The 27,499-nt window shown below is 47.8% G+C and overlaps 1 protein-coding gene across 13 annotated transcripts in view; it reads right to left on the bottom strand.

Annotated features, from left to right (window-relative positions):
• LOC106609381 (liprin-alpha-2) overlaps positions 1 to 27,499 on the bottom strand; it is a 207,449-nt gene that overhangs the window by 35,808 nt on the left and 144,142 nt on the right. For 9 of the 13 annotated variants that reach the window (XM_045722130.1, XM_045722132.1, XM_045722131.1 and 6 more), the window contains exons 4-9: positions 21,365 to 21,529; positions 18,408 to 18,482; positions 12,247 to 12,357; positions 9,324 to 9,557; positions 8,473 to 8,619; positions 540 to 674 (exon numbers count right to left, since the gene is read on the bottom strand). In XM_045722130.1, coding sequence (XP_045578086.1) covers positions 540 to 674; positions 8,473 to 8,619; positions 9,324 to 9,557; positions 12,247 to 12,357; positions 18,408 to 18,482; positions 21,365 to 21,529 — 867 coding nt within the window. The remainder of the gene's footprint in view (positions 1 to 539; positions 675 to 8,472; positions 8,620 to 9,323; positions 9,558 to 12,246; positions 12,358 to 18,407; positions 18,483 to 21,364; positions 21,530 to 27,499) is intronic. The other 4 variants (XM_045722136.1, XM_045722128.1, XM_045722126.1 and 1 more) reach the window with 2 other exon arrangements.

Consider the following 27,499-nt stretch of genomic DNA (forward strand, 5'->3'; position numbering starts at 1 on the left):
GATGGAGCGGTTAAAGTAACTGTCCAGTGAAAATCTCACTTTTAAAAGTTCATATTCTGTTAACTCATACCCAAATCATTTTGTTGACTCATCCTACTCATCCTCATCCCTTGTATTTGTGGCCAAAGCATAAATTGGAAAAGAACACATACAAAACCCCACCTCAAACTTGTATCTCAAACAGACTGTTTCAAAAATGCTTGCTATTTCCTCCTGGAGGATGAGCTGGCCAATCAGCGGTCTACTTGCATGAATATTTTATATGACCGGTATACGGCCACACCATTCAGTTGTTGCGGTATGCCCATAACATTCCAACACAGAAAATATGCTCTTTAACATAGTTAATTAAAACATTTTTGGGAAGGAAACTATTTCACTCATATTGTATTTCATTTTAGGTCATATGTCATAGAAATCTGGAAGCACTGGAGTTACTTTAATGATGGGAGCAACGTGTGCTGCGTCTGTGTCTGCATGCATACAAGTGTGTTTATGTGTGAGTGACCGTGTGTGTGTGTAAGTGTGTGTCCTCTCACCTTGGTGAGTGCTGCTATCCTCTGGGCCAGTTCAGCCTCCACCTCTGGCAGGGTCTCAGCCTTTCTCATGGTCTGTTGCAGCTTCTGCTCTGCTAGCTCCAAACGCTCCAGCAGCTGCCTGTTCTTATCCTCCATCTGCCCACACACACACCATGCACGCACAGGGAAACAAACACATACACACAGGGAAACACACACACACAGAGGGAAACATTGTGACTTATGACCTCGACCCATATCACACATGGAGTACCACTCAATGCCAATCTCAAGAGAGCTTTCTGAGTATTTCTGGACAGACTAAGTCACATGAAATACATATAGAACAGAATACAGTATATATACTGTATGTATACACTGAAGTCATTCTATATCAGAAACACAGACAACCTTCTACTACATAGAGTATACGTTAGGGATGTAATGATACACCGATACACATCAGTCCCCTAATCAAATGTTTAAGATACAAGTGCATCGTTGCGCGGACCCTAAACCGATCCAAATGCAGCATGGATCGGTCAGAAAATCTATTCAAATGTTATGAATCGCTGGTTCATTAAAATGTTTTGCTCATATTACATTCTATCTTCTGAAAATACCTCTCATCTTTAGCGACAGCTGATGCGTCCTCTCCTTCAGTGTACAACTGCATGTACAGTTGAAGTCGGAAGTTTACATACACTTAGGTTGGAGTCATTAAAACTCGTTTTTCAACCACTCCATACATTTCTTGTTAACAAACTATAGTTTTGGCAAGTCGGTTAGGACATCTACATTGTGCATGACACAAGTCATTTTTCCAACAATTGTTTACAGATAGATTATTTCACTTATAATTCACTGCGTCACAATTCCAGTGGGTCAGACGTTTACATACACTAAGTTGACTGTGCCTTTAAACAGCTTGGAAAATTCCAGAAAATGATGTCATGGCTTTAGAAGCTTCTGATAGGCTAATTTACATAATTTGAGTCAATTGGAGGCCAACCTTCAAACTCAGTGCCTCTTTGCTTGACATCTTGGGAAAATCAAAAGAAATTAGCCAAGACCTCAGAAAAAGAATTGTAGACCTCCACAAGTCTGGTTCATCCTTGGGAGCAATTTCCAAATGCCTGAAGGTACCACGTTCATCTGTACAAACAATAGTACGCAAGTATAAACACCACGGGACCACGCAGCCGTCATACCGCTCAGGAAGGAGACGCGTTCTGTCTTCTAGAGATTAATGTACTTTGGTGCGAAAAGTGCAAATCAATCCCAGAACAACAGCAAAGGACCTTGTGAAGATGCTGGAGGAAACAAGTACAAAAGTATCTATATCCACAGTGAAACGAGTCCTATATCGACATAACCTGAAAGGCCGCTCAGCAAGGACGAAGCCACTGCTCCGACAAAACCGACATAAAAAAGCCAGACTATGGTTTGCAACTGCACATGGGGACAAAGATTGTACTTTTTGGAGAAATGTCCTCTGGTCTGATGAAACAAAAATAGAACTGTTTGGCCATACTTACCATCGTTATGTTTGGAGGAAAAAGGGGGAGGCTTGCAAACCGAAGAACACCACCCCAACCGTGAAGCACGGGGGTGGCAGCATCATGGGGGTGCTTTGCTGCAGCAGGGACTGATGCACTTCATAAAATAGATGTCATCATGAGGGAGGAAAATTATGTGGATATATTGAAGCAACATCTCAAGATATCAGTCAGGAAGTTAAAGCTTGGTTGCAAATGGGTCTTCCAAATGGACAATGACCACAAGCATACTTCCAAAGTTGTGGCAAAATGGATTAAAGACAACAAAGTCAAGGTATTGGAGTGGCCATCACAAAGCCCTTACCTCAATCCTATAGAAAATGTGCGGGCAGAACTGAAAAAGCGTGTGCGAGCAAGGACGCCTACAAACCTGACTCAATTACACCAGCTCTGTCAGGAGGAATGGGCCAAAATTCACACAACTTATTGTGGGAAGCTTGTGGAAGGCTACCCAAAACGTTTGACCCAAGTTAAACAATTTAAAGGCAATGCTACCAAATACTGTCACGTCCTGACCAGTAAGGGGTCATTTTGTTATGATAGTTTGGTCAGGGTGTGGCAGGGGGTGTTTGTTTTGGGTTTTTGGGTTGATCTATGTTATTCCATTTCTATGTTTAAATATCTAGTTTTTCTTTTCTATGTTGGAATAGTTTGGGGTTGGTCTCTAATTGGAGGCAGCTGAATCTCATTGCCTCTGATTAGAGACCATATTTATGTAGGGGTTTTCTCATTGTGTTTTGTGGGTGGTTTATTTCTGTTTAGTAATTCTTACCTGACAGAACTGTTTGGCTGTCGGTTTCTGTTTCTTTGTTTCAGTGTTCAGATAAAATAAATTCATGTTGAGCACTAACCACGCTGCGCCTTGATCTACTCCCTTCAACAGCCATTACAAATACTAACTAAGTGTATGTAAACTTCTGACCCACTGGGAATGTGATGAAAGAAATCAAATCTGAAATAAATCATTCTCGCTACTATTATTCTGACATTTTACATTCTTAAAATAAAGTGGTGATCCTAACTGACCTAAAACGGAATTGTGAAAAACTGAGTTTAAATGTATTTGGCTAAGGTGTATGTAAGCTTCCGACATCAACTGTAACTATGTTGACAGTCATTGATCTACAAGTCATTTAGCATGCTGAACAACCCCGGGCAATTTCAGTATCTGTAACGCCCTGGCCATAGAGAGGGGTTTTTTGTTCTTTATTTTGGTTAGGCCAGGGTGTTACATTGGGTGGGCGTTCTATGTTCTTTTTCTACGTTTTTTGTATTTCTTTGTTTTGGGCCGTGTGTGACTCCCAATCAGGCACAGCTGAAGTTCGTTGTTGTTGATTGGGAGTCACACATACGGAGCAGGTTTTTCCTTTGGGTTTTGTGGGGGATTGTTTTCTGTTTCTGTTCAGTGTTTCACCTGACAGGACTGTTGGCTGTCAGTTTCTCATTTTGTATTTGTATAGTGTTCCATTTTATAATTAAATATGATGAACACTAACTCCGCAGCGTTTTGGTCCACTCTCTCTTCAGACAGCCCTTACAGAATCCCCCACCAAGAAACGGACCAAGCAGCGGAGGAAGGAGAAGAGCTATCGGGACTCATGGACGTTGAAAGAAATGGAGAGAAGCTATCTGGAGTCGTGGACTTGGGAGGAAATCCTGGACGGTAAAGGACCATGGGCTCAGGCTGGGGATTATCGCCGCCCGCAGTGGGAGATCGAGGCGGCGAGAGCTGAGAGGCGCTGGTACGAAGAGAGGGAGCGCAACGGACACGGGAGGCAGCCCCAACAATTTTTTTGGGGGGGGCACACGGGGAGATTGGCGGAGTCAGGCGGTAGACCTGAGCCAACTCCCCGTGCTTACAGGAGGCAGCGCAGTACTGGTCAGGCACCGTGTTATGCGGTAAAGCGCATGGTGTCCCCAGTACGCGTTGATAGCCCGGAGCGCTACATGCCAGCCCCCCTCAAGTGCCATGCGAGAGCAGGCATCGAGCCAGGACGGGTTGTGCCAGCTCAGCGCGTCTGGTCTCCAGTGCGCCTCCTTGGTCCAGGTTATCCTGCACCGGCGTTGCGCACTGGGTCTCCAGGGCGCTGGGAGGGTCCAGTTCACCCAATGCCTGCTCTCCGCCCGTGCCGGGCCAAAGTGGGCATTCAGCCTGGAGTAAGCATGTCGAGCGTCCGTACCAGAACTCCAGTGCTCCCACACACCCCGGTTTATCCTGTGCCTCCTCCTCGGACCAGGCCTCCAGTGGGTCTCCCCATCCTGGTCCGTCCTGTGCCTCCTCCTAGGTCCAGGCCTCCAGTGCCTCCTCCCAGGACTAGGCCTCCAGAGTGGCCCGCTTGTCAGGAGCTGCCAGAGTGGCCCGCTTGTCAGGAGCTGCCAGAGTGGCCCGCTTGTCAGGAGCTGCCAGAGTGGCCCGCTTGTCAGGAGCTGCCAGAGTGGCCCGCTTGTCAGGAGCTGCCAGAGTGGCCCTCTTGTCAGGAGCTGCCAGAGTGGCCCTCTTGTCAGGAGCTGCCAGAGTGGCCCGCCTGTCAGGAGCTGCCATCGCCGCCCGCCAGCCGGGCGCAGCCATCGCCGCCCGCCAGCCAGGCGCAGCCATCGCCGCCCGCCAGCCGGGCGCAGCCAGGGTCATCCGCCAGTCGGGCGCAGCAAGGGTCGCCCGCCAGCTGGGCGCAGCCATCGCCGCCCGCCAGCCGGGCGCAGCCAGGGTCGTCCGCCAGCCGGGTGCAACAAGGGTCGCCCACCAGACCTTCGGCGCGGCCAGGTGCGCCACCTAAGAGGGCGACGCCAAGGGTGGGGCAGAGGCCACGTCCCGCACCTGAGCCGCCGCCGTAAGAAGGCCCACCCGGACCCTCCCCTTCAGTGTCAGGTTTTGCGGCCGGAGTCCGCACCTTGGGGGGGGGGTACTGTAACGCCCTGGCCATATAGAGGGTTTTTTTGTTCATTATTTTGGTTAGAACAGGGTGTTACATTGGGTGGGCGTTCTATGTTATTTTTCTAGGTTTTTTGTATTTCTTTCTTTTGGGCCGTGTGTGACTCCCAATCAGGCACAGCTGAAGTTCGTTGTTGTTGATTGGGAGTCACACATAAGGAGCAGGTTTTTCCTTTGGGTTTTGTGGGGGATTGTTTTCTGTTTCTGTTCAGTGTTTCACCTGACAGGACTGTTGGCTGTCAGTTTCTCATTTTGTATTTGTATAGTGTTCCATTTTATAATTAAATATGATGAACACTAACTCCGCTGCGTTTTGGTCCACTCTCTCTTCAGACAGCCCTTACAGTATCCTAGTCAAACTGCGCACCGTTCCCAGTTTCGCAAACTGACCAAGGCGAGGTTGGCGCCTGTTCCTGATCTTGCACATCTACGCGGCACCTTCAGCATTCAAACGCTAAAATAGCTTGCGTGATATTAGGCTTTATTAATTGAATGACAACCTCTGTCATTTGCTAGGTTATTGTTATCTATGCACTGTTGAAAATGGTGTTTTACTGGAATAAAATTAAACTACTGGAGACATAACTCTCATCTGGTTATACCTGCTGAACGGGTTTTACAATAGATTTGATTTTGATTGTTCAGGTTCACCAACAGCAAAAATTTTGGTAGTTCTGTTTTAAACATTTAGTGTATGCTTTTTTTGTGTGTTTTTTTGATATACAGGGAAAAGTTTATAATTTCATAACGAGGCTCACTGCATGGTGAAGCAAGAGGAGAAAATAATCTACAAAATTGTGCTCTATATTCATTGCCCATATCATAGCTAATTTGTAAACGATACGTATTGATACATTACTAGATCAAACACTTAATCTGCAAAAATGACAAGTTAATTAGTGGGTGATGGTGATTTCAGAACCAAAGTGCGGGGACAAAAAACATTGCCACCCCTAATCTGATTGTGGGGTGGCTTAGCTCAGGTGCCTTCATAGTACATACACCATAGACATACATAATTTACAAAGACACACACACACACGTCAGATTAGACGGATTCAGCTCAGAGAGGTCCAGCTCATGAGCTCCATCAGCAGCAGATATTGAATGTGAAAATGAATGTGTTTATGCAACAAATGTTTCTGCATCTAATCGCATCAAATCGCATCGATTCGTTCTCTACTCAAACCGAAGTGCACCGAATCGTTTCAAACTAAATGTATCGTTCCTATATTGTATTGGAGCCCTTGTCTCTAGATACGTATCGAATCGTCTGGAAAGGAAAAGATGCACCCTCCTAGTATACATCATTTAAGGTACAGTAGTAGAGACAAAGTAAAACCTCTGTTTCCCTACGTCCCAATCAATCTTCCTCCTGGCTCTGCTCAGTTTCAGGCTGTTCCATTTCCAGGAACTATTTGGCAGCTGTCTCCACCAGCAACAGAAGCTCCTGTCCCCCCTATAGCATTGGCCTTGGCAGCCCATCCCCAGTAATTAGACATGAGTGGGCTAGGGGCCATGGGGGGCCTGGAGGGGCCAGACCAGGGCTCTCTGTGTGTGTCTCTCTGCTATAATGTGTGTTTACTACTACTGTATGTATATACAGGCCCAGCACCCAGCTTTGGGGAAAAAAAACTATTCCCTGCATCCTCTCTCACTCTCCATCCTTCCTTCAATCTTTCTGTCTCCCCTTTTCGTCTCTCCAGAGTGGTTCATCTCCAACAGTCAGTGCCAAGGCCCTGGGGCTATGCCATTGGCATGGCAACACGAAAAACCAGATCAGCAGGGGTGGTGGGGTGATGTGAGTGCTGGGTCCATGGGGGAGGCTTTATTTCGGTATGCTCTGAGAATTCTGTTGGATGGAATATCATTCAACTCTCCCTGATTGAAGTTCAGAGTTAGACTTAGCCCAAATTTCCTAGTGGCAAGGGAATGGGCCAGGATGCCATTGGAAAGAACCAAGGGACCGATGCCAGAGACAAACCAAGGGCAAACATTGGATTAGAAATGTAAGTTTAGAAAATTGCACATGAAAATTGCTTATGGTTTATTTCATTTTATAAACTGGGTGGTTTGAGCCCTGAATGTTGATTGGCTGACATATCAGACCATATACCATGGGTATGACAAAACGTTTAGTTTTACTGCTCTAATAACGTTGATAACCAGTTTATAATAACAATAAGGCTCCTCGGGGGTTTGTGGTATATGGACAATATACCACGGCTAAGGGCTGTATTCAGGCACTCTACGTTGCGACGTACATAAGAACAGCCCTTGGTCTATTGGCCATATATCACACCTCCTCGGGCCTTATTGCTTAAATGTGCACGGAGTACTTTCTGTCTAGCAATGCGGATTCATGTGTGTGTGTGTGTGTGTGTGTGTGTGTGTGTGTGTGTGTGTGTGTGTGTGTGTGTGTGTGTGTGTGTGTGTGTGTGTGTTGTGTGTGTGTGTGTTCTCTATAGCTTAGCAATACAAATGTATGAAAATCCATCTGCCTTGTGCTCAGCTGTTGGTGCTGTATCTGTGATTGCTCCCCCTCCTTAATCATAACATTATTCACAATACCAAATAACTCAGGCACAGCAACCATGCACATCCACCCACACAGCATCTTCAAGTAACTACAATAAAATTCCTGACCCATACGCAAATGACTCAGCTGGAGCTAAACACAATGTCAAGATGCTCTCTCGTTTCAGAATGTTATAAACTCATATTAATCAAAGACGAGAGTTATCCTTGATCCACTACTGGGCAACAAACGTTGTGTTGTTCTCCGGATCGCAGGGGATTTCAGCAAATATGTGTGTGCTATTGTAACTACGATACTCCCTTAATGTAGAGAACGATCAGCCTCCTGAGCCCATGGAGATCTCCTTTAAACCAGACGCCAGATGGAATTGAGTTTTGTTAAACCAGAGACGCCAGATGGAATTGAGTTTTGTTAAACCAGAGACGCCAGATGGAATTGAGTTTTGTTAAACCAGAGACGCCAGATGGAATTGAGTTTTGTTAAACCAGAGACGCCAGATGGAATTGAGTTTTGTTAAACCAGAGACGCCGGATGGAATTGAGTTTTGTTAAACCAGAGACGCCAGATGGAATTGAGTTTTGTTAAACCAGAGACGCCAGATGGAATTGAGTTTTGTTAAACCAGAGACACCAGATGGAATTGAGTTTTGTTAAACCAGAGACGCCAGATGGAATTGAGTTTTGCCTTAGCGATAACGTGTACTAAAGGGCATGGTTTTTCTAGGTGGGTGGAACCCACGGTGGGAACACTTCTGATTCCTTCTGGGTTGTTACCCTAAAACCAAAGGTTTAAATTGGGTCAGTGGGGACCACTGCTGTAGGTTGTAAGTATCCCACAGATGCTGATCTTAGTTCAGTTTTGTATTCCCCCCAGCTACCCCACTACTCTAATGGTTAAAGTTAGGATTGGTGGAAGAGGGTAAGTGACCTGTCTGAGGAAGGCTTCCTTATTGGCCAGCTCATTCTCCAGTTTGTCACTGATGTCGTGCAGGGAGGTGGACTCTCTCTGGGCGCTGAGGTACCGCTTCTCCAGAGTGACGATCCTCTCTTCCATGTCCTCCTTCTGACACATAGCCTGTAGTCACACACACACGCACACACACAGATGTACAATGCACAGACACACACAGTTGAGTACATTTCCTTCTCAACAGCACAAACAGTATCTCCTTAAATCTCCTACGGTTAATTTCCTGTATGGAGTCTCAGTGAGTGTGTGTATAGAGGGGGAGGAAATGTCCTCCAGCGTTGTTATGATATAACACTGTTCTCAGACAGTGGTAATTACTTAGACAGGGCTGGGCTGATAAAGGATCTGAGATCAGTGTTCTAGCTGCATCTCACTCCCTGAGCCCAGCCTGCCATCATCATTAGCAATCAATAGCAATCTCAACCAGGGCTAGCCGCTAGCTAGGTGGACCAAGAGCCAGGCCACATTCTGATTCACATCACTGGATAGACATTACATTCTCCTCCAGATAAGAGGGAGCAGTGATTGTGTGACTATAATGGTCTGCCTATAGCACAGGACAGATGAGTAGAGACCATCTCTAAGTACCAATGTGTAGAAAGAAGCCTGGATACATGACTTTTCCAAGAACCATCCAGATTGTCTGAGGCAGAAACTCCTCTAAGTCATCAGAGAGGAGGTTGAGGGAGTGAATGCATATGTCCCACATGCTTGTTAATGTATGTTCTGAACAACCCTAAAACTCTCAACTAACACTGTGTGTGTGAGTGTCCCTCCTTAGAGAGTGGGTGCATCTCATTTGAATGTACCTCTCTCCTCACCTCTTTGATGTCCCTCTGGTACTTGGTACTCATCTCCTCTGTCTTGATGAGGTCCTTGCGCGCGGTGTCCAGCTCCTGCTCCACCTCGGAGACACGGGACGACAGGGAGGACATGCGCTCCTTCATCTGGGCCAGCTCATAGTTCTGCTTCTCCAGCAGGTCCTGCAGCTCCACCACCTGGCCCGCCTCATGGGCCGACTCCATGGAGCCGTTGGACAGGCGCTGGAGGACCAGGGGGAGAGGGAATGAGAGAGACTCTTACTGTATAAAGTCCATTTCCATTCAGTCAAATCAGGAGCTAAGTGAAGAATCGAAAGTCCTAAATGGTTTTCAAAATAGCTTTTCAGCAATTTCTGTTTTTTTGTGAATTGATTTATTTGAAATAATGGAATTGACCTTAACCTTGTTATACAGTGCTGTTCTACCAACTCAAGCATGCTTTATGTCAGTTAGGTCCCATGACACAAAACTGTTTTAGCTAGCTGAATTGAAATGGATGAGCTGAAACAACATAATTTCCAGTCAAGCCTCCTGCAGTGAGTGCTGAAGTACAGGCTGAGAGGCCTTGAATCAGACTAGCTCCCTCTTCAGACCTCTGCATTTCCCAGTCCAGAGAGAAAGTGTTAGCACTCTAATTCATTTAGGAGCTGGAGGTTGTTGGCCCCCTATTCTGGTTTTATTTCAGATGGACACACAGCCAGGGTGACGAAGGCACTATAAAGATTACTCCAGACTGCATTGAGAGATTGGTTTGGCACTTGCATTAGGAATATGATTTGGTTTGACTCTGGGAGGGAGGGAGAGAGAAAGACACACACAGAGAGAGAGAGAGAGAGAGAGAGAGAGAGAGAGAGGGGGGGGAGTTATGTTTTTCTTTTCCTCTCCCTCTCTCTGTCTCTCCTCTCCCATCTCTCGTTCCCTTCTCTCTTTCTCCTACCCCCTCTCTCTCTCTCCCTCCTCTACCCATCCTCATGTATCAGGGCCAGCTGCCCATCCATACCCATCCATCTGGCCAGACAGCCCTAATTGGGCCTCTCTCCCTACTGCCTGTGATCAATGATTCACTGTGTAAGGCAACAGGCCCCATTAAATCAGCCCACTGGTTTTAATACCAACCCAACAGTCTACTCTCATAATGGACAAACTTTGGGATTTATCTTAGCTAGGCATTTAGTGCAGGCTGGTTTGAACTTTTCCCAGAGATAACAAGTTATACAGCCGGTTCTCGAAATAAAAACTTAATTGCGGCGCGTCTGACAGTATACTCGTAAAGCCTGCAGGGGAGTTATTCAGTTGGGGACGAGGCGGACTTGACACTCGTAACAATGCCTTTAGGAGAGATTGACATGGAGTTAAACATTGTTTCTCCATTGAGGCAGATTGATCTGGTAGGGAACAAGCTACTGTGCACCGTTTCCTTTTGCTAAATTAGACCCGTTTTATACGTCTAGCTGTCTATATATCACAGCAACTTTACAGCGCTGCTAAATTGCAGTGGGGGAGCCCAACAGCCATAGCTTGGGCATGTCAGTAAAAGCTAGCCTAACTTAGGTTTAATCGTTATCTTTTGAAATTGTTAACTGTAAAAGATTACCTCTATGGTTAAATCTTCTTGGTTTTACTATTCGATCACTATATAATATTGAGGCCTTGATGGTTAGAAGTGCAGAAAAGTGGTTGATACTGAGAGTGAAGGGAAAGGCCATGGCTGTCTGACTGCATTAGCAGGCCCATCAGGTAAAGCTAGCTCTATGCCCCGCGTCATGATGTGACCTGTTGGTTAATTCAGGCGCAACACGTGCACACACACAACACACACAGCCCTCCACCTGTCACATGGGTCACGACAGCCTGACGATGGCATTAGCCTGTGTGTTCACTCTACTCCAACACCCTTCTGCCCAGGAGCAGTGAGAAACGAGCCCTGCAGATCATCCGTGTCACTACCTCTGGATGGAACTGTAACGAGGCTGCCATGACTACCTCTGGATGGAACCTTAACGAGGCTGCCATGACTACCCCTTCAAACCTCAGCATGGTGACAGTGAGTGACTCCCCTCTCACTAACCCCAAGGAGGGTGTGTGTGACGGGGAGTTTCAACCTTCCAGCCACCCTCATCCCCACCCCCCTACTCTGCAGAATGACAGGCCACAGACAGCTGTCGCCCAGTCGGGCTCGACTGAATCGTACACTCCTGACAACGCGTCCCCGTCACGAGGTGCAGCTCATCCACGAGCCCAGAGATTCAGCTCACATCCAAACCATGAGACGAGAGCTAGAATTGAATTGTCATTGATGTCTCTGTTTGTTGTTCTGCAGTAGCAGCCTCTATGAGACTAAGACACTGTTGATTTCTGCATTTTAAGTGCTGTATTGATATCTGAGAGGATTGGGAAATTCTCTACGCTTTGACTGCTCAAGGTACTGTGTTTCACTCTGGACTGACTAATCATGGAAGTGTGGATGCATTATGGGACATTTGATCTCGGACCATTTGTATGCAGATGTATTCAGAAGTATGGGAGCTACAGTATAACGGAATCTGGTGGGGTCATAGACAGTACACATCACCTGATTGTGGCTGTCCTTCACGCTGCCTAGCTGGCTGCTCAAAGACACTGTGCTGACAGTGAAGGCCTGTATCTATCGAGCTAGTGAAATGATAACATGCTTGATACCACGATGATACTGCTAACACAGACTATGAATGGAAAACTGTGTTGAAACAATGAAAATGGGGGTTGAAAAGTATGTATATCCGACACGTTTACATTGATGTGAAAACTGAAATGTTGAGTGTTAGTCCTGTGAACGTAATGATAGTAACACATGAGATAAATAATCAACAATAAAAAGCTGTGGATATTGACTGGAAAAAAAAGAAGGACAGTAAACGCAATGGACGCCCACCTTGCTATGTACCTTCTGGCTGGCATCAGCGCCCTCCAGTATGTCCTCTGACCCGTCCCCTGATGCCACCTTCCTCTGGATGTGGGCATTCTGCTCCCGTAAGGCCACAATCTGCAGAGAGGGACACAGGACAGAGATTAATACACAGGTCTAGAATTATAATACACAGAGAGGGACACAGGACAGAGATTAATACACAGGTCTAGAATAACAATACACAGAGAGGGACACAGGACAGAGATTAATACACAGGTCTAGAATAACAATACACAGAGAGGGACACAGGACAGAGATTAATACACAGGTCTAGAATACATCACAGAGAGGGACACAGGACAGAGATTAATACACAGGTCTAGAATAACAATACACAGAGAGGGACACAGGACAGAGATTTTACTCTATAATAACAATACACAGAGAGGGACACAGGACAGAGATTTATACACAGGTCTAGAATAACAATACACAGAGAGGGACACAGGACAGAGATTAATACACAGGTCTAGAATAGGATAAAGAACAATTTAAGGTCTAGAATAACAATACACAGAGAGGGACACAGGACAGAGATTAATACACAGGTCTAGAATAACAATACACAGAGAGGGACACAGGACAGAGATTTATACACAGGTCTAGAATAACAATACACAGAGAGGGACACAGGACAGAGATTAATACACAGGTCTAGAATAGGAATACACAGAGAGGGACACAGGACAGAGATTTATACACAGGTCTAGAATAACAATACACAGAAGAGATCAGCCTAGCTGTCAGTCACACATGCAGGCACATGCACATGTGCGCACACACACACACACACACACACACACACACACACACACACACACACACACACACACACACACACACACACACACACACACACACACACACACACACACACACACACACACACACACACACACACGCAGACACAGATACGCACACACACACACAATTGTCAGCTCCAGCCAGGCATGGGGCTGTCCTGTCAGTGCCTGAGGGGAATAAAACTGATGTGCAAATGTATTAAGGTCAAGGGTCAGGATCTCATTCACTTTCCAGAACACAAACAACCTAAATATTTACTCAATGACCGCTAACAGGTTATTTCCTGCTGTTATAATTCTGTGTAGGAATTTCTGGAACATTACGCTGCCAGCTAAGTCATGTTAAGTCTAGGTATTAACGTGATCACTATGATTATCTTGTTCAGCGAATCCCTCCTCTCTCTCTCTCTCTCACCTGAAGAATCTGGTGTTCACTCTTAATCACGTTGCCAGGGGCTACAAACCAGTGACATGACAAGCATATTGAGGCTTTTCCCTGACAGGGACGGCTGATTAGGACTTTCTGAGGGGGAGGAAGGGGGGGAAATAGCCGGGTAGAGACACAGCTATAATTGTCCAAATTGTTGGACTGCAACCTATTCTTGGACAGCACAAACAGCATGGTATGAATTCCTTTATGGAGCCCCCTCACTTCTAATGCCATTTTACACCATCACTAACGACAAGTGACAGCAATACCAGGAGACTACATAATGCCTGTAGGATCTGCCTTCACAAGTCAGTTCCAGAGAAACCTCCCAGACCTTGAAACTAGGAGGCGACCGTCATTGTTTTATCATGTGCTAACCATATTTTTTTTTGCATAACTGTCATATTTTTGTGTATGAAAACATTTGTACAAAAGCCATGATTTTACTGTATGACAACTACAGTAGAGAGATGCACCATGTCATTGTCATAAATACCTGTAGCCTGTCATCCAGTACACAGTCAAATATTGTGTGCTTTGAATTAGCGTGCTCACTATACATTATTATGTAATCATGAGCACAGACACTGCCAGATTTCCCATAAAGAACAGACCCTGGTGAGAGACAGACAGGATATGGTAGTGTGATTAAAATGACAGCACGCTGCTATTACCACTGATCACAGGATCTTTTTAGGCTTTAATCTCAGGATTTCATCTGGATTTAGGAAACAAACCGACCTTTTTTCCCCCCATCGGAGACGTCAATATTATGACGGCAATGAGAGAGAGAAGAATCCAGGAAGGATAGTGTAGCAGCCTATGACAGTCATGAATCTACTGTATAATACTGTATTTTGCTAAACATGACAATACATCATACTACTGTGCAGACTGAGGCAGTGCTGCAATAGGGCCTTCCAGTCCTGATCGGTAAAAGCCAGACGGTATATCAGTATTACTGTTATTGGAATGCCATCTCTGTCTACAATAAATAATTTAAGCCTGAATATTTGTTGGACACTTCCCATTTGTGGGAATCCCAGATCTATGACTTGGCTGTGTCTGCACCCCGGAGAGACCGACATAGAATTACGTTTCTCAGAAGGAGGCGGTGACATCACAATTAAACAACACAGTGAGAGAATCCAATACGGTTGCCAAGTGTTTCACCAACCGCTCCAGTTGAGCTGCGTTCAAGGCATTCAATGACACCTCCATCAATAAACAATGATTGATGTGAAAATGTGACACATAACTGTCTCTGCCACTGTGGTCAGAAATAGCCTTAAAGCTATACAACTATAAAACACCACTTTTTACAGCACAGATGGAGGCACTCACTAGATGCAAGTATTACATTATTTTCATTCTAAGAGGGCAAAGGGCAGGGAGGGATTATTCCACAATTACAATGGAGGATTCCCTTTACATTAAGCCTCGACAATATCCCAACTCAGGGTTTGAGATTTCATCCACAGACAGTGGATTTGCTTGCTGTTGCATATTGCTGCCTCTCTCTCTCTTTCTCTCCATTCTTTTAATGAGGGGTGCAATTACACCTCCTTATGTTTTGGCCGGCACGTTGGGGAGCGTCTATCATTTTTCAGGTACAGAGATCAAATGGTTGGCTCTCGGCATAAGGCTCGCGCTCGGGGACACGGACACGCACACACACACACACACCTCCTCCTGACAGACACCCAGGATAACAAATGATAGACTGAGCCCTGCTGCTGTGGCTGTGGTTGCTCTCAAATTAGAAAAATTAGAAGTTTACAGAAGCAAATTGAAAGTGGCCATCTTTCCCTTTGATGTAGTAGTAGTTCATCTCAACTCATCAAAGCCCAGGAGACATCAGAGACACCAGGAGACATCAGAGACACCAGGAGACATCAGAGACACCAGGAGACATCAGAAGACACCAGGAGACATAGAAGACACCAGGAGACACCAGAGACACCAGGAGACATCAGAGACACCAGGAGACATCAGAGACACCAGGAGACACCAGGAGACACCAGGAGACACCAGGAGACATCAGAGACACCAGGAGACATCAGAGACACCAGGAGACACCAGGAGACACCAGGAGACATCATAGACACCAGGAGACACCAGGAGACACCAGGAGACATCAGAGACACCAGGAGACATCAGAGACACCAGGAAACACCAGAGACACCAGGAGACACCAGGAGACACCAGGAGACATCAGAGACACCAGGAGACATCAGAGACACCAGGAGACACCAGAGACACCAGGAGACACCATGAGACATCAGCGACACCAGGAGACACCAGGAGACACCAGGAGAAACCAGGAGACATCAGAGACACCAGGAGACATCAGAGACACCAGGAAACACCAGAGACACCAGGAGACACCAGGAGACACCAGGAGACATCAGAGACACCAGGAGACATCAGAGACACCAGGAGACACCAGGAGACATCAGAGACACCAGGAGACATCAGAGACACCAGGAGACATCAGGAGACATCAGAGACACCAGGAGACATCAGAGATACCAGGAGACACCAGGAGACAGTGCCACAGCTAAACAGAAAGGCGCTATCTTTCAAACTCCTCTCCCTCACAATACCTTCATCTTCCCTGACTCCCTTCGTCTCCACCTCTCCAATAAGTAATTGTCTGTTTTAGTGTGATGGAGCAAAAGGAGATTGGACAGGAAGGTGACGTGAAATCTCTTGGTGTATAAGATTGATTTGGTGGAGCCGAGGGCCTGGAGCAGGTTGCTATATGCGGCAATGCCTCTGAATTAAGATCAGTCACACAGACAGGCACACACACACACACACACACACACACACACACACACACACACACACACACACACACACACACACACACACACACACACACACACACACACACACACACACACAAACACACACAAACACTGGAAACCTGTTGGCTTGAATCGTATAGCACCGGTTCATTTTTCACTGCATAGAGTGGGTGACACCTTGGGGATTCCCTCTAGAATTCCAACCAGGAAATGAATAAGAGAGACCGGATAACATAGACTAACAGAAGTTTCAGTCGCTCTCTCTCCTCCCAGCAGCCTTTGTAGGATCTTATGCAGGTTGGATTGGTCCCTTGGCGGGGGACCAAGCCCAGAGGCCCCAGAGGCCCCAGAGGTTTTGCGGGGAATTCATCAACCTCCTGACACATTCTACAGAATCTACTCCCATTCCATTTATGTGCGCCGGGTCTGTGTTAAAAACAACTGCACTATTTATTTAACTCTAAATTGAAACATCATAAATAAATCAGCTCTGAGAGAGTACGCACAATAGAAATCAAATCTGGACCACTTAAACACCTGAGACTGAGAGGTCGAATCTGGACCACTTAAACACCTGAGACTGAGAGGTCGAAGGTCATCTATGTCATCAGGCAGTGCAGCTCCCTATGGGAGGCTCCAGGATTGCAGGTGGTGTTATCTGCAGACAGGAGCCCCAGAGGAGAGCGACTCGAGGCAGATCTCCATCCCAAATCAATTAACAGTCTGGAGCTGGTGCAGGCAGCCACTGGAACCCAACGTCCTCCCCGGAGGCTCTGACGTGTGGAAGTGTGGACGTTTCTATTCAGCAGTGCTTATTTAACCACAGCCTCCATCACCGGGCCTCAACACCCACTCACTCAGATGACTGTCTCACCATGACACAGCAGAAAGTTAACCATGTGTCCACTGTAGTCAAATGAAGTATAGTCACACTATTTAATCAAATAAAGACCTCTGTCTCGACTCAGTGAAATATCTGCTGAGGCGTAACACTGTACTTGGTTAAGCGAATGAGATGCACTTTACATTGCATGTCTATGGCTCAAACTTCCTCATACAACCTGCCTCATACAACCTACAACCTGCCTCATACAACCAGCCTGATACAACCAGCCTCATACAACCAGCCTCATACAACCTGCCTGATACAACCTGCCTGATTCAACCTGCCTGATACAACCTGCCTGATACAACCTGCCTCATACAACCTGCCTCATACAACCAGCCTGATACAACCAGCCTGATACAACCAGCCTGATACAACCTGCCTGATACAACCTGCCTGATACAACCTGCCTGATACAACCTGCCTCATACAACCTGCCTGATACAACCAGCCTGATACAACCAGCCTGATACAACCAGCCTGATACAACCAGCCTGATACAACCTGCCTCATACAACCTGCCTCATACAACCTGCCTGATACAACCTGCCTCCTACAACCTGCCTCATACAACCTGCCTGATCTCGTGAGCTTGCATAAATGATTTGCTACACGGATACAGGAGCGGTCATCAGTCTGGTAATACGAAGCTAACTCAAAGTGAAAGATATCCCCATCTCACTCCTCTCATCCCCTCACTCCATCCCTAGCTTTACTTGTCTTCTATAGCCAGGGCAGATCAGTCTTTCACCAGGGTTTCATCTCACCTCCTAAGGACTGTTTGGCTGGTAGAGCAGCATTTTAAATCTCTCTCTTTCTCTCCCTCTCCCCCCTCTTTCTCCCCCCCCCCCCGCCCCCCCTCCCTCTGGCAGTGCAGAGTGGTTAATTTGGCTCCGGTAGAGCGCCAGTCTGAGGGCTCCTCTCAGCTGGAACATGACCATCTGCCCTGGCAGAGACTGGCAGAGAGAGAATGGGGGGCAGAGGCGTTACGCCACCCTGTTAACGCCACGGGCCAGCTCTCATCTGTCAACGCCATACTTCACCCCATCACACACCGCACTCCATCTTAAGACAGAATGACTGCCACCTGAATAGGAGTCCTGCTAAGTAGAACTGTCAACATCAAACTACTTTGAAGGTTGACTAAAACAGTCAGAGTGCCTGTGGAAATGATTCTGTGACCCGTTTCTCACCTCCTGGTTGGCTGATGTTAGCTCCTCCTCCAATGCAGAGACCCTCTCTAGCGACACCCGCAGTCTCTCCCTCACCTGAGGAAAACAAAACACAACAACCCGCCATGAGTGGGTTACTGTACACAACCTCTGGTAGGACCTCACCATGGAGCTCTGCTCTAGTAGTTAATGGCAGTAGGACTTTACCATGGAGCTCTGCTCTAGTAGTTAATGGCAGTAGGACTTTACCATGGTGCTCTGCTCTAGTAGTTAATGGCAGTAGGACTTTACCATGGAGCTCTGCTCTAGCAGTTAATGGCAGTAGGACTTTACCATGGAGCTCTGCTCTAGTAGTTAATGGCAGTAGGACTTTACCATGGTGCTCTGCTCTAGTAGTTAATGGCAGTAGGACCTTACCATGGAGCTCTGCTCTAGTAGTTAATGGCAGTAGGACCTTACCATGGAGCTCTGCTCTAGTAGTTAATGGCAGTAGGACTTTACCATGGAGCTCTGCTCTAGTAGTTAATGGCAGTAGGACCTACCATGGAGCTCTGCTCTAGTAGTTAATGGCAGTAGGACCTTACCATGGAGCTCTGCTCTAGTAGTTAATGGCAGTAGGACTTTACCATGGAGCTCTGCTCTAGTAGTTAATGGCAGTAGGACCTTACCATGGAGCTCTGCTCTAGTAGTTAATGGCAGTAGGACTTTACCATGGAGCTCTGCTCTAGTAGTTAATGGCAGTAGGACCTTACCATGGAGCTCTGCTCTAGTAGTTAATGGCAGTAGGACCTTACCATGGAGCTCTGCTCTAGTAGTTAATGGCAGTAGGACTTTACCATGGAGCTCTGCTCTAGTAGTTAATGGCAGTAGGACCTTACCATGGAGCTCTGCTCTAGTAGTTAATGGCAGTAGGACCTTACCATGGAGCTCTGCTCTAGTAGTTAATGGCAGTAGGACCTACCATGGAGCTCTGCTCTAGTAGTTAATGGCAGTAGGACTTTACCATGGAGCTCTGCTCTAGTAGTTAATGGCAGTAGGACCTTACCATGGAGCTCTGCTCTAGTAGTTAATGGCAGTAGGACTTTACCATGGAGCTCTGCTCTAGTAGTTAATGGCAGTAGGACCTTACCATGGAGCTCTGCTCTAGTAGTTAATGGCAGTAGGACTTTACCATGGAGCTCTGCTCTAGTAGTTAATGGCAGTAGGACCTTACCATGGAGCTCTGCTCTAGTAGTTAATGGCAGTAGGACCTTACCATGGAGCTCTGCTCTGGTAGTTAATGGCAGTAGGACTTTACCATGGAGCTCTGCTCTAGTAGTTAATGGCAGTAGGACTTTACCATGGAGCTCTGCTCTAGTAGTTAATGACAGTAGGACCTTACCATGGAGCTCTGCTCTAGTAGTTAATGGCAGTAGGACCTTACCATGGAGCTCTGCTCTAGTAGTTAATGGCAGTAGGACTTTACCATGGAGCTCTGCTCTAGTAGTTAATGGCAGTAGGACCTTACCATGGAGCTCTGCTCTAGTAGTTAATGGCAGTAGGACCTTACCATGGAGCTCTGCTCTAGTAGTTAATGGCAGTAGGACCTTACCATGGAGCTCTGCTCTAGTAGTTAATGGCAGTAGGACCTACCATGGAGCTCTGCTCTAGTAGTTAATGGCAGTAGGACTTTACCGTGGAGCTCTGCTCTAGTAGTTAATGGCAGTAGGACCTTACCATGGAGCTCTGCTCTAGCAGTTAATGGCAGTAGGACCTTACCATGGAGCTCTGCTCTAGCAGTTAATGGCAGTAGGACCTTACCATGGAGCTCTGCTCTAGTAGTTAATGGCAGTAGGACCTTACCATGGAGCTCTGCTCTAGTAGTTAATGGCAGTAGGACCTTACCATGGAGCTCTGCTCTAGTAGTTAATGGCAGTAGGACCTTACCATGGAGCTCTGCTCTAGTAGTTAATGACAGTAGGACCTTACCATGGATCTCTGCTCTAGCAGTTAATGGCAGTAGGACCTTACCATGGAGCTCTGCTCTAGCAGTTAATGGCAGTAGATGTGTGGTTTTGAGCTCTCAGATAAATAGCATGGATAGTGTTGGAGACAACAGTGACATATGCCTATTTATCTCTCCCCACCAACCCACCATCCCACCTCAGCCTGGGGTTGACATGATATACCGGGTTCCCGCGAGAGAGCAAGCCGCTCTTCCCTCTCTCCCTCAGCCTTCAGCCTAACAGTAACACTTTGTCTTGGCCTTGAAGCCAGGCCTGAGCTTCTGTCCAGGGGTATCTGCTTTTATCGCAGCTTTCCCTCCCTCCTCCCCATCCCTACTCCTCCTCCTCTTCTTCCCTCCTCCCCTCTCCTCAAAGGGGGTGAATGTATGACTTACTCTGCCTTCCTCTATGTACCATGTTGAGGTATTTGTCATGCTACTGACGGAGCATTTACTGGTGAGCTCCGTGGTGCTCCATGGCCGGGGCTGTGGCCCACTAGGATCAAGGCCTCTCTGAGGAGGCTGAGCCTGGATTACAGGGCAGTCATTCCCCCTCCCTCCCTCCCCTCCACTCCTCGGGACAGCCCAGCAACACACAGACAGATCGTCGCAGGGCAGAAAACATCCCGTGAATCAAAAACGCCTTTTATTCCCTAGTCCAGCGGCCAGGAGAGACGCGTTGTAAATGATAGGGTCTGTTGTGGAGGGTTGAATAGATTACAGCAGCCGGCGTGACATCTTACAGAGGGCTGAGGCCATCAATCAACAGGCATGAGGCAGAGCAGAGGCTGGGGCCAGTGGGAGGGTGGGTGGTTGTGGTGGTGACTTATGCCAAAACAAAGAATATTCAATACCAGGATGGCACTATGTCTCCATACAGTATGTACTGTCATCAGTCAAATATACTGGACAATCAATTGAAGAATCCCTTCTTCCAAGAATTGCTATAGTGCATGCTGATTCTATAGACTACATCTCTAATGTATGGTCTTACCTTCTCGTCTAGAGCTTTGTGGTGCTCGAACAGGGACTTGAGCGCTTTGAGGACCTCCACCTCACTGGATACGCCTGAGGGTGACTGGGCCTGCCGCTTGACCACGGTCATTCGTAGTGACCGCTCATGCCTGGACACCAGGCACTCCAGATGCTCTAGAAGCAACTATAGAGACAGACATAGGGACAGAAATTAGTGCTAATATAATCATCATCATCATCATCATCATCCTAAAGGCTATCTGCCTCAACTGCATAATTGACATCATCATCAACGCTATTACTGTTATCGTCTGCATCATCAATTATCCTGGTACCAGAGGAGATGTAGTGATATGCCTCTAAATGTCAACATGTAGTGGTCTGACTAATGGACTGTATTATACCAACCACACAAGGTTACTGGTCTTCATGTGATTCTCCAAATACATTATTTATATCCACCCTGATTAACCGCAATGAAAAGAAATCAAAGTCACCAACCAGATCTTCTCAACTTGGTCATTTAATTACATTTTCCAACTTTTGGTCTGAGGGGGGGAAGAATAAACCTTAAGTGGAATAACACGAGACATACGAAAATCAATTATGGCACTCGGAACAATAAAGGCACTCAAAACCAATGAAAACTCTCTGGACTGCACACAAAATAGATGCTAATGTTGTTACTGTGCCGGGCTGGTGTAGGCGGCGTGCCGAATCCATTCTCAGCGGAAAGTGTTGGGGGAGTCAACTTCCAGCAGCACAAATGGATGAGATGAGTCCACTGGGAGTAGGGGGAACAGGAGAGACGAGGAGAAGAGATACACAGGGACCATAAAGATGAACACTGTCCTCTGATCTCTGTCACACAGGTACAGTGGAGGGATGTGGGGGCCTGAGGGAAGTCTAAGTGTGCTAGTCTGACTAGCTAGGCTTTTGGGGTCTAGATTTGGCCCATAACCTGGTCCTATGAAGGCCTAGGGTTTTGGAGGGGATGCACATGCCTCACAGACAAGCAACTAATCGAGCAAGCTAATTGCTAGTGATGATGCTATCTGTCCTGGTAGGAATCCACCAAGCTCTGCTGAGACAGTGATCTGAGGAGAGGTTCATGGAGTGACTTCAGCTTTGTTGTCTGGTCATTCTGAGAAACATTGACCGTTTTCTTCATCTCCACATCCCAAATGCCTTGTTTCTAACCCTGACTGTCCTTCGCTAGGCCAAACAACCCCTTCTCGGCGTCGCCACGCGCTGTGGCCAGTTAAAAACATAATGGTGTGGTTCACCAACGGTTTGGAGAGTTTTCATACTGGCGTCGCCACAGTATTTAACCAAGGAAGTAATTTACTTCTAAACCCATCTTTAAGCAGGACTCGGGTGTTGTGAGTCAGTCCAAGCATTGTGCATAAACCACAGACTGTAAGCCCTTAATCATCCAGGCATTAAGAACCACTAGACATACAGACAACAAGCACATTTTCAAAGTGAACACATATTGAGTCAACCTGGTAGAACTTCACTAGGAATTCAGTGCAGCACTACACTACCCATCAGGCACTGCAGAGGCTATGTTGGGTGGGGCCTAAATGGTAAACATACTGTAGGCTCTGTTTCAATATCCACACAAGCACACCATTTAAAAAGCATGATGAATACATTGCTCCAGAAGATGCAGACAGAGTGGTGTGGTTTAGTTTTGGAGGGCTTCAAGGGGGCCGTCCATCCTTCCTTCTCTCCGTCCCTCCTTGAGCGTCTGAAGGACTGCCAGCAGACTGAGACCCCCCCCCGCCTTCCCTCCCCACATCCAAACCCCCACCGTTTAATCAATCAAGTCTGAACGTTGGCCCCAGCTCTACCACAGCCGTCGCCCCGCCAGAATAACAAAAAGCAACCTACACACACCCTCTCCTCCTCCTCCTCCTCTCTCTATAACCTACACCTACACACACCCTCTCCTCCGCCTCCTCCTCTCTCTATAACCTACACCTACACACACCCTCTCCTCCTCATCCTCCTCTCTCTATAACCTACACACACCCTCTCCTCCTCCTCCTCCTCTCTCTATAACCTACACCTACACACACCCACTTCTCCTCCTCCTCCTCTCTCTATAACCTACACCTACACACACCCTCTCCTCCTCCTGCTCTCTCTATAACCTACACACACCCTCTCCTCCTCCTCTCTCTATAACCTACACACACCCTCTCCTCCTCCTCCTCCTCTCTCTATAACCTACACACACCCTCTCCTCCTCCTCCTCCTCTCTCTATAACCTACACCTACACACACCCTCTCCTCCTCCTCCTCCTCTCTCTATAACCTACACACACCCCCTCTCCTCCTCCTCCTCCTCTCTCTATAACCTACACCTACACACACCCTCTCCTCCTCCTCCTCCTCTCTCTATAACCTACACCTACACACACCCTCTCCTCCTCCTCCTCCTCTCTCTAGAACCTACACACACCCTCTCCTCCTCCTCCTCCTCTCTCTATAACCTACACACACCCTCTCCTCCTCCTCCTCTCTCTATAACCTACACCTACACACAGCCTCTCCTCCTCCTCCTCTCTCTATAACCTACACACACCCTCTCCTCCTCCTCCTATACCTCCCTCTCCTCCTCTTCCTCCTCTCTCTATAACCTACACACACCCTCTCCTCCTCCTCCTCCTCTCTCTATAACCTACACCTACACACACCCTCTCCTCCACCTCCTCCTCTCTCTATAACCTACACCACACACCCTCTCCTCCTCCTCCTCCTCTCTCTAGAACCTACACCACACCCTCTCCTCCTCCTCCTCCTCTCTCTATAACCTACACACACACACCCTCTCCTCCTCCTCCTCTCTCTCTATAACCTACACCTACACACAGCCTCTCCTTCTCCTCTCTCTATAACCTACACACACCCTCTCCTCCTCCTCCTCCTCCTCCTCCTCCCTCTCTATAACCTACACACACCCTCTCCTCCTCCTCCTCCTCTCTCTATAACCTACACCTACACACACCCTCTCCTCCTCCTCCTCCTCTCTCTATAACCTACACACACCCTCTCCTCCTCCTCCTCCTCTCTCTATAACCTACACCTACACACACCCTCTCCTCCACCTCCTCCTCTCTCTATAACCTACACCTACACACACCCTCTCCTCCTCCTCTCTCTATAACCTACACCTACACACAGCCTCTCCTTCTCCTCTCTCTATAACCTACACACACCCTCTCCTCCTCCTCCTCCTCCTCCTCCTCTCTCTATAACCTACACACACCCTCTCCTCCTCCTCCTCCTCTCTCTATAACCTACACCTACACACACCCTCTCCTCCTCCTCTCTCTATAACCTACACACACCCTCTCCTCCTCCTCTCTCTATAACCTACACACACCCTCTCCTCCTCCTCCTCTCCCTATAACCTACACACACCCTCTCCTCCTCCTCTCTCTATAACCTACACCTACACACACCCTCTCCTCCTCCTCCTCCTCCTCCTCCTCCTCCTCTCTCTATAACCTACACCTACACACACCCTCTCCTCCTTCTCCTCCTCTCTCTATAACCTACACCTACACACACCCTCTCCTCCTCCTCCTCCTCTCTCTATAACCTACACACACCCTCTCCTCCTCCTCCTCTCTCTATAACCTACACCTACACACACCCTCTCCTCCTCATCTCTCTATAACCTACACACACCCTCTCCTCCTCCTCCTCCTCTCTCTATAACCTACACCTACACACACCCTCTCCTCCTCCTCCTCCTCTCTCTATAACCTACACACACCCTCTCCTCCTCCTCCTCCTCTCTCTAGAACCTACACCTACACACACCCTCTCCTCCTCCTCCTCCTCTCTCTAGAACCTACACACACCCTCTCCTCCTCCTCCTCCTCTCTCTATAACCTACACACACCCTCTCCTCCTCCTCCTCCTCTCTCTATAACCTACACCTACACACACCCTCTCCTCCTCCTCCTCCTCCTCCTCCTCCTCCGCCTCTCTCTATAACCTACACACACCCTCTCCTCCTCCTCCTCCTCTCTCTATAACCTACACCTACACACACCCTCTCCTCCTCCTCCTCCTCTCTCTATAACCTACACACACCCTCTCCTCCTCCTCCTCCTCTCTCTATAACCTACACCTACACACACCCTCTCCTCCACCTCCTCCTCTCTCTATAACCTACACCTACACACACCCTCTCCTCCTCCTCTCTCTATAACCTACACCTACACACAGCCTCTCCTTCTCCTCTCTCTATAACCTACACACACCCTCTCCTCCTCCTCCTCCTCCTCCTCCTCTCTCTATAACCTACACACACCCTCTCCTCCTCCTCCTCCTTTCTCTATAACCTACACCTACACACACCCACTCCTCCTCCTCCTCTCTCTATAACCTACACCTACACACACCCACTCCTCCTCCTCCTCCTCCTCTCTCTATAACCTACACACACCCTCTCCTCCTCCTCCTCCTCTCTCTATAACCTACACCTACACAGACCCTCTCCTCCTCCTCCTCCTCTCTCTATAACCTACACACACCCTCTCCTCCTCCTCCTCTCTCTATAACCTACAACTACACACACCCACTCCTCCACCTCCTCCTCTCTCTATAACCTACACCTACACACACCCACTCCTCCTCCTCCTCCTCTCTCTATAACCTACACCTACACACACCCTCTCCTCCTCTCTCTATAACCTACACACACCCACTCCTCCTCCTCCTCCTCCTCTCTCTATAACCTACACACACCCTCTCCTCCTCCTCCTCCTCTCTCTATAACCTACACACACCCTCTCCTCCTCCTCCTCCTCTCTCTATAACCTACAACTACACACACCCACTCCTCCTCCTCCTCCTCTCTCTATAACCTACACCTACACACACCCTCTCCTCCTCCTCCTCCTCTCTCTATAACCTACAACTACACACACCCACTCCTCCTCCTCCTCCTCTCTCTATAACCTACACCTACACACACCCACTCCTCCTCCTCCTCCTCTCTCTATAACCTACACACACCCTCTCCTCCTCCTCCTCCTCCTCCTCTCTCTATAACCTACACCTACACACAACCTCTCCTCCTCCTCCTCCTCTCTCTATAACCTACACACACCCTCTCCTCCTCCTCCTCCTCTCTCTATAACCTACACCTACACACACCCTCTCCTCCTCCTCCTCCTCTCTCTATAACCTACACACACCCTCTCCTCCTCCTCCTCCTCCTCCTCTCTCTATAACCTACACACACCCTCTCCTCCTCCTCCTCCTCTCTCTATAACCTACACACACCCTCTCCTCCTCCTCCTCTCTCTATAACCTACACACACCCTCTCCTCCTCCTCCTCCTCCTCCTCTCTCTATAACCTACACACACCCTCTCCTCCTCCTCCTTCTCCTCCTCTCTCTATAACCTACACACACCCTCTCCTCCTCCTCCTCCTCTCTCTATAACCTACACACACCCTCTCCTCCTCCTCCTCTCTCTATAACCTACACACACCCTCTCCTCCTCCTCCTCCTCTCTCTATAACCTACACCTACACACACCCACTCCTCCTCCTCTCTCTATAACCTACACCTACACACACCCTCTCCTCCTCCTCTCTCTATAACCTACACACACACTCTCTCCTCCTCCTCCTCTCTCTATAACCTACACACACACTCTCTCCTCCTTCTCCTCTCTCTATAACCTACACACACCCTCTCCTCCTCTCTCTATAACCTACACACACCCACTCCTCCTCCTCCTCCTCCTCTCTCTATAACCTACACACACCCTCTCCTCCTCCTCCTCCTCTCTCTATAACCTACACACACCCTCTCCTCCTCCTCCTCCTCTCTCTATAACCTACAACTACACACACCCACTCCTCCTCCTCCTCCTCTCTCTATAACCTACACCTACACACACCCTCTCCTCCTCCTCCTCCTCTCTCTATAACCTACAACTACACACACCCACTCCTCCTCCTCCTCCTCTCTCTATAACCTACACCTACACACACCCACTCCTCCTCCTCCTCCTCTCTCTATAACCTACACACACCCTCTCCTCCTCCTCCTCCTCCTCCTCTCTCTATAACCTACACCTACACACACCCTCTCCTCCTCCTCCTCCTCTCTCTATAAC

This window comes from Salmo salar, chromosome ssa07, assembly GCF_905237065.1.
Source record: "Salmo salar chromosome ssa07, Ssal_v3.1, whole genome shotgun sequence".
In the NCBI taxonomy this organism is placed as follows: Eukaryota; Metazoa; Chordata; class Actinopteri; order Salmoniformes; family Salmonidae; genus Salmo; species Salmo salar.